This window comes from Rhincodon typus, chromosome 33, assembly GCF_021869965.1.
Source record: "Rhincodon typus isolate 14 chromosome 33, sRhiTyp1.1, whole genome shotgun sequence".
NCBI lineage: Eukaryota > Metazoa > Chordata > Chondrichthyes > Orectolobiformes > Rhincodontidae > Rhincodon > Rhincodon typus.
Window position 1 is genome coordinate 13,702,977 of NC_063364.1, and position 13,639 is coordinate 13,716,615.

The 13,639-nt window shown below is 40.9% G+C and overlaps 1 protein-coding gene across 2 annotated transcripts in view; it reads left to right on the forward strand.

Moving 5' to 3' along the window:
* The window catches only part of LOC109926673 (protein unc-13 homolog C-like), a 537,669-nt gene that overhangs the window by 58,669 nt on the left and 465,361 nt on the right, over positions 1-13,639 (forward strand). For both annotated transcript variants that reach the window (XM_048616076.1, XM_048616075.1), the window contains exon 5: positions 823-946. In XM_048616076.1, the coding sequence (XP_048472033.1) occupies positions 823-946 (124 nt within the window). The remainder of the gene's footprint in view (positions 1-822; positions 947-13,639) is intronic.

A 13,639-nucleotide genomic window follows, 5' to 3' on the forward strand; every position in this document is an offset into this window, starting at 1 on the left:
GGTAGCTTTGTTTGTTAAGGATGTTGCTGTTACATTAGTGAGAGCTGTCTTTAACTCAGAAAAAACGTAGAATCAGTTTGTGTGTAGATAGGAGCAATTTTGGGTCCTCTAACAATAGCTACATGATATTCCTGAACCAATTTTTCAATTGTAGTGCAAAAACATAAATTGCTGGAGAAACTCAGCGTCTGTGGAGAGACAGGAGCATTAATGTTTCAAGTCCGGTAACCCTCCTTCAGAATGAGTTCTGAAGAAGGGTCACTGGACTTGATGTTAACTCTGCTTTCGCTCTCCTGATGCTGCCAGACTTGCTGAGTTTCTCCAGCAATTTCTGCTTCTGTTTCAGATCTTCAGCATTTGCAGTTCTTTGTTTCATTTTAGCACTCAAACATTGTCATGTGTACAGGATTAAATTACCATTTTTGTTATCTTTATTGATTTAATAAAGCATGCATTGGAACTCGCAGCTTTTGTCACATTAAAGGAACATATTGCCAATTGAAGAAATAAATTGATGCAACTTTGATATTAAAGATTACAAAGGTTAAGTGTTTAGGCTTAAGAATCTCCATCGGTTCGTTGTAACTTTTCACATGTTGTGGAATGTATCACTTGTAACATCTTTAGGACTACATAAAGTACCTTATTCTACAAATGTTTACATTTGAGATAATACAGACATAACACTGCCGTTGAATCATATTTGAATGCCTCTAGCATTTTACATATCTAATTCCTTGTGCTTTTCCTAGGTAAACAGTTTTCAAAGCAAAGTTTGCAATTAATCAGCTGATTTGTGAAGTTGTGCGTATATTTTGTTAGGAAGGACCTGGGACCTGGTGGATTTTGAATTCTGAAGTTCTTGCAAAAGGAGACGAAATATGTGGTGCAAAAAATCCAACGCCCCATAAAATCTTGTTGGATACCTACTTTGAACTACCTGCTGGTGAGTGAAGAATATTGTTTTCCTTTTTAATATTTGATGTCAATGAATTTGGGCTAACTCAGATTGTTGTAGCTAACATGAAGGGTGGGGATATTAATAAACTTGCAAAATGGACATGTATTGGCAAACAAACTTCAGTATAGGTATGTTTACAATGTTATATTTCAGGAGGATGAGTAAAGAAGTTATTTATTTGATATCAGGAATCCACATTAGATAGCAAAATAAATGCACAAATGGGTAGACCTTCACAAATCGCTACAAGTAATGACGCATCTCAATTGGTGGTCTGTAAACCAAAAAGCCAAATCATGCATGGATTTTTCCAGAGAGATGCTATTGAAAAGTTAAGTTAGTCCCGTTGAACTTTTATTGAACCTTGGGTTGCTCATACTTGGAGTATTGTACAAAGTTCTCATCTTCATGTTACAAGATGGACATATAGAGACATTGGAGTAAGTAGACCTGACCTGACCAAGATCTTTAAGGTAATGAAAGAGAGAAGCTATATGATTCACATGTCCCTGTCAGCACCAAAGCATCATGTGTAGGTGTGTATCTGTCCCTGTATGCAAATGAAATGTCAGAAATATGCAAGTTATAAGTCTGTGTCAGTTGCAAAGTAAAGTGTTGAAGGTCTGTGGTGATGGCAGTATTGGTCCAAAAGCAGGCATGAGGATGTTCTGAAGCTGGTGATTTGACTGTTGAAGGGTTGAGAAGGATAGTAACCATGGACAATGTAGGGACATTATTCAGAAGAAGCAGTTGTATGCTGGCTGGGGCAGGCATTGAGTGGGCTGCAGCCCCGTAAGGTTCTTGTTGTCCCTTACCTTTCAGGAGCTTGCACTGTCTAGTTTGGTGGAGAAGAGGAGAATTGTAATTGGGAGGTAAATAAGGTAAGTTGTGGCTTTAATGAGGTGCAAATGCATGGAAATAAAAGAGCCACCACTCAAAGGTGAGATTCTGACATCATCATTTAAGTTTTGGAGGGAAAATTGGGGGAAATAAGAAATTGATGTTAAGAATCAGATTTTTCTTTATTGTTCGCACCTGGTTTGTTGTTGTACTTGTCATTACTCTCGTGGGACCAAGGAGGAGAAAATTCTGCCCAGCACCTTTGAACAAACCTTGTGAATGCCTGAATGGCTTGCCATGGCATCATTTTGGAATCTTGGCTCTTTAAATCTAATGTCACTTAGCAACTTTAAATTTGCCACTCTGCACGTCATGTGTACTATTTATCTAAATAAAAACTGAAAGAACTGTGGATGCTGTAAATCAGGAACAAAAACAGCAATTGCAGGAAAAGCTCAGCAGGTTTGGCAGCATCTGTGAACAGAAATCAGTGTTAACGTTTTGGGTCAAGTGACCCTTCCTCAATGCTGCCATACCTGCTGAGCTTTTCTAGAAAGTTCTGTTTTTGTTTCTGCATCTCTCTCGGCTGTTTTGTTACAAATTGATTTTGCAGCCCATGATGATTAAAGCAGACAAGGAGGATTCTCTAGAATGCTGAAACACATTGAAATTGAAATTATATATAGCATCCCAGAACGTGAACATTTTGGATGGTTATCTGAACTCCCTTTCTTTGTTATTCTAGCAGAAGAGCTAACTCATTTAAAATGCATGAGTTATGCATTCACCAATGTAACTGGCTGTTTCAGCAAACTGAAATTGCGTTTGTATGTACCTTTCTGAGTAAGTGGAATTTAACGGTCAAGACCTCTTTGAGAATGATCAAATAACTCGAGGAAGCTTTTCACTTTTGATTCATCCAGTACTCAGCTGGGGTGCAGATCAGGCAATTGTTAAATTCCCAGCCTACAATATTTTATGTATTAATTTAATTGGTTAGAAAATCACAGACTGAAGTTTTTGAGAAGATTTTGTAGCTCGGGTTGTGGATGAGGTTGTAGACATTCTCGACGAGCCGGTGGGGTTTGGTTGCAAACGTCTCATCATCCTGCTAGGTAACATCATCAGTACGCCTTTGGTGAAGCGTCGGTGTTGTGTCCTGCTTGTTATTTATATTCCAGAGTGCTTGACTTAAGGTGCACAAACCGGGGGCGGGGAGATGGGGGGATGTGGGGTGCGGTGCGGCGGGGGTGGGGGGTTCCCCTCAGACCCATTGTCTCACCACCGGGCAGACCAACATATAGACTTGCCAAAGAACTACAGCAGAAATTGAAATACTCAGTTGACAACACTACCCACTTCATCCACTCCTCCCAAGAATTCCTCTACATCATCAAGGACACCAGAATAGAAGACGACGAGATGATGATATGCTTCAACGTAACAGCACTATTTACATCCATAAACATCGACCTAGCCAAAGAGACAATTGCCACACTGCTGGACGAATCAGGAAAGCAGGCACCCCACATCAACAAGGACAGCCCCCTGAAACTGCTGGATCTGTGCCTCACAACCCACTTCACCTTCAACGACAGCATATTCAAACAAATCAATGGGATCCCCAATGTCAGGACTGATCGCAGAAGCAGTAAGGCAAAGGTTAAAATGAACAATGCTCCCAACTATACAACCCAAACTCTGGGTCCACTACATAGATGACACCTTCGTGATTATCAAATGCACAAAACTAGAAGAAACCCATGAATACATAAACAGCGTCCTCACCGGGATAAAATTCACGAAAGAAGAAGAGAACAATAACTGACTACCCTTCCCAGACGTAATGGTAGAACGTAAGAACAGCAGGGAACTCCAGACTAGTGTATACAGAAAGACCACATGTACGGACCAGATACTTAATTACACCAGCAACCACCCCAACACCCATAAACGGAGCTACACCAGGATATTATTCAAATGGAGCCACAACACACTACAGCAACCTGGAATTATGCAAAGCGGAACAGGAGCACTTATATGGAGTTTTTAAAAGGAATAGATACCCAAAAAGCACAATCTTCTGTTACCTCCGCGATAGACCACAACAAGAAGGCACAACACGGCCAGATACATTAGCCACCCTACCGTACATCGGAGACATACCAGAGATGACCACAAGACTTCTCAGACCCCTAGTTATCAGTGCAGCCCACAAAAACCAACAACCACCCTGCGACAGCTACTGACAAACGTAAAGGATAAAACTAATGTAATAAACAAAATACTGCGGAAGGACTGTGAGAAATAATACATAGAAGAAGACTAACAATAAGGATACACGAACACCAACTAGCCACCAAGAGACACAACCAATTCTCACTGGTCTCAATACACACGGACAAAGAAGGACACACATTCGCCTGGGACAACACATCCATAATAACACAAGCCAAACAGAGACTTGTCAGGGAATTCCTGGAGGCCTGGCATTCCAACCAGAACTCCATCAGCAAACACATTGAACTGGACCTGATATACAAACCACTGAGAAACCGAACCGGAAGTAATGCCAACCACCCCCAACAAACCGAGGCATATCAATAACAAGTGGGACAGAACACCAACACTTCACCGGAGGCACACTGACGATGTTACCTAGCAGGGTGACGAAACGTCTGCAATCAAACACACTGGCTTGGCAAGCAAGTCTACAACCTCAATCACAGACTGAGGCTGGACAATTTGCTGATATGCACCTCAGGCTGTATTGTGAGACCAAAATAGACAATACTTTTTACCTATCCCTTCAATATGACCTAATCACTTGATTATGAAATTTGAAACTTGAACATGCTTTCATCAAGTGTAGGATTTCTTTTTAAAAAAACTATGCGTGCTTGGTAACTATTATACTTAACTTTTTAGATTTTTACCTCTCCTCAGATTTTTAGATTTTAACTTTTTACCATTTTGGCAAGAGCAACTGTTTTAGGATTCAGCAACCCTGTAATTTCTCATTCATGACTCAAAAAAAAAATTCAATTATGTTTTTATACATTTAGGTTTATGTTGATAACTTCACTGGTTCAGTCGTATTAGTTAGTCCTGAAAACATTGGAGTGCCTTAATTTTAGAGGAGGTTCTCAAACTTTCCTAAATCTAATGATACAATAGTACAGCCAGGTTCCTAAGGACTCCCTTTGACTTGAACCAGTGTTCCTGTCTTTTCAATTGTCTCTCTGAAGATGATCTGAGCATTCAGTTGTTAAAGGACACACATAAGTAAGGCTCTTCAGTTCTCAGTAAGATGGCCATACCCGACAAAAGTTTCTCTTTATTTAATCAGGACATGTAGGGATTGCTGGCGAATCCACATTTATTGTTCAAATCTCATTGCCTTTGAGAAGGTGGTGGCAGGATGCCTTCTTGAAACTGTGGTACAGGTACACTCGTTGTTAGGAAAGGAGCTGCAGAATTTGATAGTGATATAATTTCAAGCCAGCATCATACTTGACTTGAGTGAAGCTGCCAGGTAGTACCATTCCCGGCTGTCTCTTGACAGATGCTGGTTCCCGTGGTTGGATGTTGCTGTTGAAGAAACCTTGGTGAGTCGTGGCAGTGCATCTTGCAGATGGCTACACCCTGCTGCCCCTGTGCACTGGTGGTGGAGGTACTAAATGTTGCAGGTACTGGAACGGGCTGCCACACAAGTGGGCAATTTTGTTTGGCGTAGAGCTTTTTGACTGTTATTGAAGCTGCACTCATCCAGTCAAGTGGGGGGTATTCTGTCACATCCCTGACTTGGATAGTGGACTGGCTTTGTGAAGTCAAAAAGTAGATTATACGCTGCAGAATACCCAGCATCTGATCTGTTCTTGTAGCTGTAGTATTTATATGGTTTATCGTGTTAATTCTTTGAGCATTGGTGATCCACATGAACACGGGGCTTTCAGTAAGGCTAATGCCACTAAATGTTGAGGAGAGGTCATTCAAATGACACTTGTTGGATTTGTTCATTACCTGGCACTTCTATGACGCACACATTCTTCTCCGATCCATCCAAGTCTGCAATACCGTTCGTGTCCTGGATAGGGACTGCTTATTTATCTGAGGAGTTGTGAATGGAATTGAACATTCTGCAATCTTCATTGACATCCGCACTTCTGATATTTCCACAGTAATAATTTATATAGCATCTTAAATGTAATAGCACATGCCAAGAAGCTTCTCATGAGCAAACTAAAGCAAAATTGAGATGAAGGGAAGGTCACTGACGAAGTAACTGAAGATGCCTGGGTCTAGGACACTAACCAGAGAAACTCCTGCAGAGATGTCCTCTGGGTGAGACCTTCAACAACCACTACCTTTACTAAAAATTGTGTCATGTTTCTGAACCTTTGTGTCTTGCACCCATCAGGACAAATGCAAGAAAGCCAAATTTCCAATGATTACAATTTAAACCACAGGGAAAAGGAGGTGCTGATTGGTTGGCAAATAGGCTGTGGTTGCCATGGCAATGCCTTGTCCAAAAGCAGTGAGGAACTTTAGGCTAGCCCCATGCTTTTGCATAAGGATATCAGGTTGCATTCCCTAAAGAACACCAATGACTAGATTGTGTTTTTGAGACAATTTGGTTGCTTTAAGGTCACCATAACTGAGATTAGATTTTTATTGAATTAACTGAATTTAAATTTTTGAGCTGGTGTGGAGGCAGTTCATTATCCCATGGCTCTGGGACACTATCCAACTGCATAACATATTCACAGCGTAATAGCTATGATCAGATTTGTAACTTGAGCAAAACTAATTTGAATTTAATTTTAACTTTGGCATCATAACGAAGAGTCAATGGGTGGAATGCAGTAGCCTGTCCTCGCTGACATAATGGTTGAATTCTATTAGTGTGGGAATGGTAATCTGAGATTGTCAGCTAGTTAGGGGATGGTCAGAAATTGTCTGGCATTTATGCAGAACTGGTTTCCTGTTAAGGCCAGAGTTAGGCGGGAGGAGAGGCGGAGGCAAGGCGGGGGCTCAGGAAACAAAATAAATCCCAGTTTAGGGTGGCGCACAATGGCTTGGTGTATTTTATAGGTTGTTCCTGTTGCCTGATTGCCCTGATTCCACCAAGCTAAATGATAAAAATTGTGCTAGTTTTAAGAAACACCATTGATAATACGCTATTGTTCTTCCCTTATTCATAGCTATACAGGAAGCAGCAACTTTCAACATAATGGATGTGAATTTCTTATTGATTTTTGAAATTACATTATGAATTGCTTATTGAGCCCATTTCAGTGGAGAAATAGTTAAAAATCTTTGTGTAACAAAGACAATGCATTGGGAATGGATTACCATCAATCACATCAATAATTCCTTTACACTTTTCTTATTTCTTCAGGACAATAAGCAATCAGAGCAGAAGTAGGCTCTTTGCCTTTCAAGCTTGCTGTGCTTTCCCTTGAGATCATGGCTAACCTTTTACCTCGACTCCACCCTCTTTCACTGGCCCCAGATCCTTTAATTCCCTTTCGTAACCGAAAGGCTAGTGCTCTTGTGATACCTGTCCTAGGATACTGAAGTCCCACTGAATGCAAACATTTCCTAGTCTTCAACCACTCATAAAATGTCATTCTTTTTTATTTTTCCTATAATTTCACACATGATCCATTTATTCCATTTGCCATGATCTTGCTCGTTTACCCAACCATACTTACCCTCACTCTTTGTTTTCCCATTTAAGTTACTATTGCCAGGAGAGTTGGATGCATTAACTGAAGTCCCCTCAACCAAGTCTTTAAAGTAGTTTGCAAATAGCTGAGCCCCACCGACCACTTGTCATACTCTGCTAGTGGCAAACTGGAAATTGAAAAATTGTTCTTTAATTTTCTATTCTTTGCTTTCTTTCCACTGACCAATTTTCAGCCCATTGAAGTATACTCTGAGTTCTAATTTTGTGAAATATCCCCAGTATAACACCCTATCAAATGGTTTTTAAAAGTCCAAATACAATATATCTGCCAGTCCCTCCCAATCCATTTAGCTACTTACATCTTCAACAATCTCTAACACATTTGTCCAACGTGATGTCCCTCCAAAAATCTCTGTTGTTCTTGCATAAATATATAATGATTTTCTAAAAGCCCTGCTGTAATGAATCTAATATTTTTTGTCTCCTTCTGATGTTAAGCTAACTGCTCTATTGTTCACATATCTCCAATTCATTTCTCCATTCAGTCTCTCTCTTTCTGCAATTACAGATTCTCTATTCAGTGGCAATTAGTTTAAAACCATTATGACTGAGCCTGGAGGTGTGAATTGATTACTTTCCCAGTCCCATTCCTGAACTGGTCATAACAAAGTCTGAATTAATGAGTGATGGCAACATGGTCAATTACACGCTTCTGGTTCATGTTAGAAACCAGGATTCTTTAGTCAACAAAAGATAACTAGTTTCTTTCAAACAAAACTTAAATAAACATGCAACAATTATTGAAAAAAAATTCAGATTGTGAAAGACAAATATAACTTCTACGTTATCATCCCAAACTTAACATTGTTAGCTTGGACTTCAGAAAAGCCTTTGACAATGTTCCACATAATAGACTAATTAGTAAAGTTAGGTCATATGGAATTCAGGGTGACCTTGTCAATTGGATACAAAATTGGCATAACAGCAGGAGACAGGGAGAGAAGGGGGAGGGTTGTTTTATTAGACTGTGGGCCTGTGACCAGCGGTGTTCTGCAGGAATTGGTGTTGGGTCTACTTTTGTTTGTCATTTATATAAATGGCTTAGATGAGAATATAGAAAGCATGGTTAGTAAGTTTGCAGATGACACCAAGATTGGTGGTATAATGGACAGTGAAGAAGGTTATCCAAGATTACAAAGACTCTTGATCAGTTGGTCAATGGGCTGAAGAGTGGCAAATGGAGTTTAATTTGGATAAATGCGAGGAGTTGCATTTTGGTAAAACCAACAAAGACAAGACTTGTACAATGAAAAGTAGGGCCTTGGGCAGTGTTGTAGAACAAAAAAGACCTAGGAGTTCAGGTACATAATTCTTTGAAGTTTGCATCAATACGAGTTGTAGATAAGGCGGTTAAAAAGGCACTTGGCATGCTTGCTTTCATTGCTTGGTCCTTTGAATATAGGAGTTGGCACATTATGTTGAGGTGATACAGGATGTTGGTGAGGTCTTGTTTGGAGTACTGTGCCCAGTTCTGGTCGCCCTATTATAGGAAAGATAGTAAGCTGGAGATGGTTCAGAAGAGATTTACCAGGATGTTGCTGGGAATGGAGGGTTTGAGTCATAAGGAGAGGCTGGATAGGCTGGCGCTATTTTAACTGGAACATTGGAAATTGAGAGGTGACCTTCTAGAAGTTTATAAAATCATTAGGGATATAGATTAGGTGAATGGCAGGTGTCTTTTTCTTGGGGTGGGGGAGTTCAAAGCCAGGGGGCATATTTTTAAGGTGAGAGGAGAAATGTCTTTTTTAAACTGAAGGGGCAATTTATTTTTACATAGAGAGCAGTAAGTGTGTGGAATGAACTTCCAGGAAAGAGGTTGATGTAGGTACAGTTACAATGTTTAAAAGACTTTGAGGCAAGTACATGAATAAGAAATGTTTGGAGGGATATGGGCTAAGCACAGGCAGGTGGGACTAGTTTAATTTGGGATTAGGGTTGGCATGGATTGTTTGGACCAAAGGGTCTGTTTCCGACCTGTATTTTTCTATCTATGAGGCAGGTATGGGTAACAGACAAACTGTGATTGAACACTCAAAAGAACACATCAAATATAGTCAAGATAGATCCCATTATTTCTCAATAAAGCCCCACCTCCCCCCACCCCACTGCCTCAGATGGTAGTGACACTGTGGCTCACCAAGTCCCATTGAAACTTAAATGATTCACATTCTTCTCTGTCAAAAACCACTGCATCATGGACTGCCTCAACAACAGAATAATTAGTCTGAATGGTAAAGTGGCCACTGACCCTCATGCCCCTGTGCAGATGGGGCTAGAGATGTCAGCTGTGATTGGCTTCAGAATATGTGAAGCTATCTATAGGTAGGCTATGTATGTATAAGATATACGTGTTGCTAACATTAGCATATTCTATATGCAGTGATGTCAGCATCTGTGCACCTGCAGACTGTCCCACCTTTAGTTTGCATTAATTCATACTGTGAAATCAAAAATCACATCACGTGATATTTAGAAGTGGCTGGAGTACTTGATACTGAAAAGGGTATGGGCCCTGACAACATTCCGGCAATAGTCCTGAACACATACGCTCTAGAACCTGCCGCTATGCTAGATGAGCTCTTCCAATGACACAGGCATATACCTGGCACCGTAGAAAACTGCCCGGGTATGTCCTGTTCATTGTAAAGCAAGGCAAATAGAACCTGGCCAATTACTGTCCCATCTAACGTTTACTCTCAATCATCAGTAAAGCAATGGAAAGGGTCATTAACAATGCCATCAAGCAGCATTTGTTTAACAATAACCTGCTGACTGGTGCTGAGTTTGGATGCCAATGTGGCCACTCAGCCAGTTACCTCTGCTGGCATCCATTGGCAACCACAGCCATCATGTCGATCTATTACTGGTTTTCACCTATTTATTGCATCTTTCTAACTGCATTCAACAACAAAATTTGGCATGGTGACTTGTTTCCTCACTATACAACAATCTTTCGAAACAAAAGGGCAGCATGGTGGCTCAGTGGTTAGCACTGCTGCCTCTCACAGCACCAGGGACCCGGGTTCGATTCCAGCCTCGGGCGATTGTATGTGTGGAGTTTGCACATTCTCCCCATGGGTGCTCCGGTTTCCTCCCACAGTCCAAAGATGTGTAGGCTAGGTGGATTGGCCACGCTAAATTGCCGTAGTGTTCAGGGATGTGTAGGTTAGGTGGGTTAGACACACGAAATTAGGGGAATGGGTCTGGGTGGGATGCTCTTCAGAGGGCAGTGTGGATTTGTTGGGCTGAATGGCCCGTTTCCACACTGTAGGAATTCTATGAAAATGACTTTTGGTGAGGGGAGTCTTGTGTAAAATAGTTGAGTGTAAAAAATTGCTCATTGTCCATCTTCTGACTTTGAAGTTAATATTAAATATTTATTTACACAACTTATTAAAAAAATTGTTTGCTGCCTTGAATCAAATTAAAATTTTGGGACTTTTTAAACAGAAACAAGTAAAATCTCAAGCTTCTTTGAAGTGTACATACTTGGACAGTACATTTATGGCTTTTTTCTGTGTGAGTGAGCAGCCATGCCTTGCTTCCACAGTGTATGTATTTCGCTGCCCTGCTAAATAGTTTTGGTTTCTTAGCAATTTACAGCTGGCAGTTTGGCTTCAGCGCTCAACCAAAGTTTGGATTAGCAGAAAATATGTGTATTGCATTGCATCACATCAACTTTGAGCAGAATGTAGATTGACTGGAATGTGGTGCACAGTGATCCGCAGGTAGTTTGACAGGCCAATTGACTTGTTTTTGAAAAGCCGTTTTCGAAATGCTGCCATTATTCAAGTGGCAAAGGCTAACAATTGGTACTCAGATGGCTATTCATGTGGAGATTTACTTTACCTGACCAGCACACTGTAATGAACCTTGTTAACACCAGTATCTACTAATCATGTGCAACTATGGATCTCATGTTGCAGCAATACCATTATTTCACTTAAAGATAATTGAGATGGTACAGAATGTGATGTGCATTGGGGCAGATCTGCTTATTTGCCCACACCTCAAGTTTTCCACTTCAGTTCACATTGTATCAGATCATTATTCCCTTTCTCCCTCTTGGTATACGTTACTCTGACCATCCTTCAGTCAGCTGCTTCAGCAGATTCTTGTGCCTTAGAGCGTGGACAGTGCAACCTTGTTGCTTTTTCTGGATGAAGTTCGCTAATGATTTTTCTTCCTTCGCCGTCCTGAGAACTTTACTGTTTTTAATCTTCTCTCTAACTGAGCTGCTCTCGAAGCACATTTCACATCAACTTCCTGGTCTTTGGGTATCCACTTCCCTCAAGGTTCACATTTCAATCTCGTGTAACAAGACATTCCAATTCACAGAAACATGAAATCACGTGGATGAACATTGCATTTCAAAAGCTGTAAATCAGATCATCGCTGAAAATATTTCAAGTTTTGGAAGGTGTGGGAATGTTTCTCAGGTGATGGCACAAAATGGGTGAATGAAGCTCTGATGAATTAGAATTAGGTTTATTGTCACGTATATGCAAGTTACAAAGAGCAGGAGTACAGTGAAAAGTATTTAATGTTGCCAACACACAAAACCATCTTAGGTACAAAGTACCTAGATACAATGTAACATACAAAAAAAGAGAAAATAAAGAAAAAATTGCACGACATTACAGATATGCATAGTATAAGTTAGGAAAATACGAAGCATACAGCTTAAAAAAAAGTCTTTCTAAAAGAGCTTCCACATGGTCTGACTGGGCTCCACCGGTTCCTGACCAGTAGTCTTCTTCACTCTGGGCCACTGACCACCATCCCCACTCCGCTCCAGTCCACTGGCAGAAGAGGAAAAAGATGGAGAGAAAAAAAAGGAAAGGAAAGGAACGGAGCATCCGAGTCCTGACTTGAGCATACTAATCTGTCACCATCTGGGATCTCAGAGTCACCAGACTTGACACGTTAACTCTGCTTCCTTCCCACAGATTCTGCCAGACCCGCTAAGTTTCATCAGCAATTTCTGTTTTTGTTTCTGATCTCCAGCATCTGCAGTTCTTTGTTTTATCTATCTCAGCTGGACCTGGTATCCATTTGCAACCCAGACAGCATAATGTAATTTCGGGTAATAGCAGCCCAGAGGATAGCCCCTACAGAGTGATCCACAATCAGTGTGATTTGAGTGTTGGATTCATTTAAAACAATAGAATCAGTGTGGTTTAATATGACACAGTTTAGAGAAATGAGGAAGCTGTGAAAACAAATAGACTGGATGAGTTAACCAACAACACATCAGTAGGATATAAGTGGAGCCCTTTCAGAGGTAGCTTTTTGTATTGAGTACATTTGGAACTAAACAGGTCAGAATGAACAAGTGTGACACTAAATCAATTAAAAATCAAATTCAAAGGATGATATAAAGATAAATTACCTCTCCAATTCTTACAGGGATTAAGGGAGGTGGTTTCCTGGCATGCATGTACAGTTAGAAATTGCAGGAATATGTTAGGAGGCTGCACAGACAGAACACTGATTTTCAGTGATAGAAAATTAATGATGCTGTAGAGAAGAGGTAAAAATGCCTCAGAATTTGAAGGGCTCAATACTTGGCATTCACAACAAATAGTTTAAACGAGATTGGCAGGGGATGGGATCCTCAACAGCAGGGAGGCAAGTGCGAGGCTGGAAGGAGTTACAGTAATCAGAAATAGCAAGTTGAAGAGACATGTCAGGCTGAAACAGGACAGGGAGCGAGGAATGCCTGTTGGATTAAATTGCATCTATTTCAATGCAAGAGGGCTGACAGGTAAGGACGATGAACTCGGTGTGGACAGGTACATGGGACTGGGATATTATAGCCATTACAGAAACATGGCTAAGGGAGGGACAGGACTGGCAGCTTAATGTGCCAGGGTACAGGTGCTTTAGGCGGGACAGAGGTGGAGGAAAGAGGGGAGGGCAAGTTGCATTTTTGATTAAGGGGATTATCACAGCAGTAGTCAGAGATCAAATAACTGAGGGATCATCCAGTGAGGCCTGAGATAACAAGGTGTAGAGCTGGATGAACACAGCAGGCCAAGCAGCATCAGAGGAGCAGGAAGGCTGACGTTTCGGGCCTAGACCCT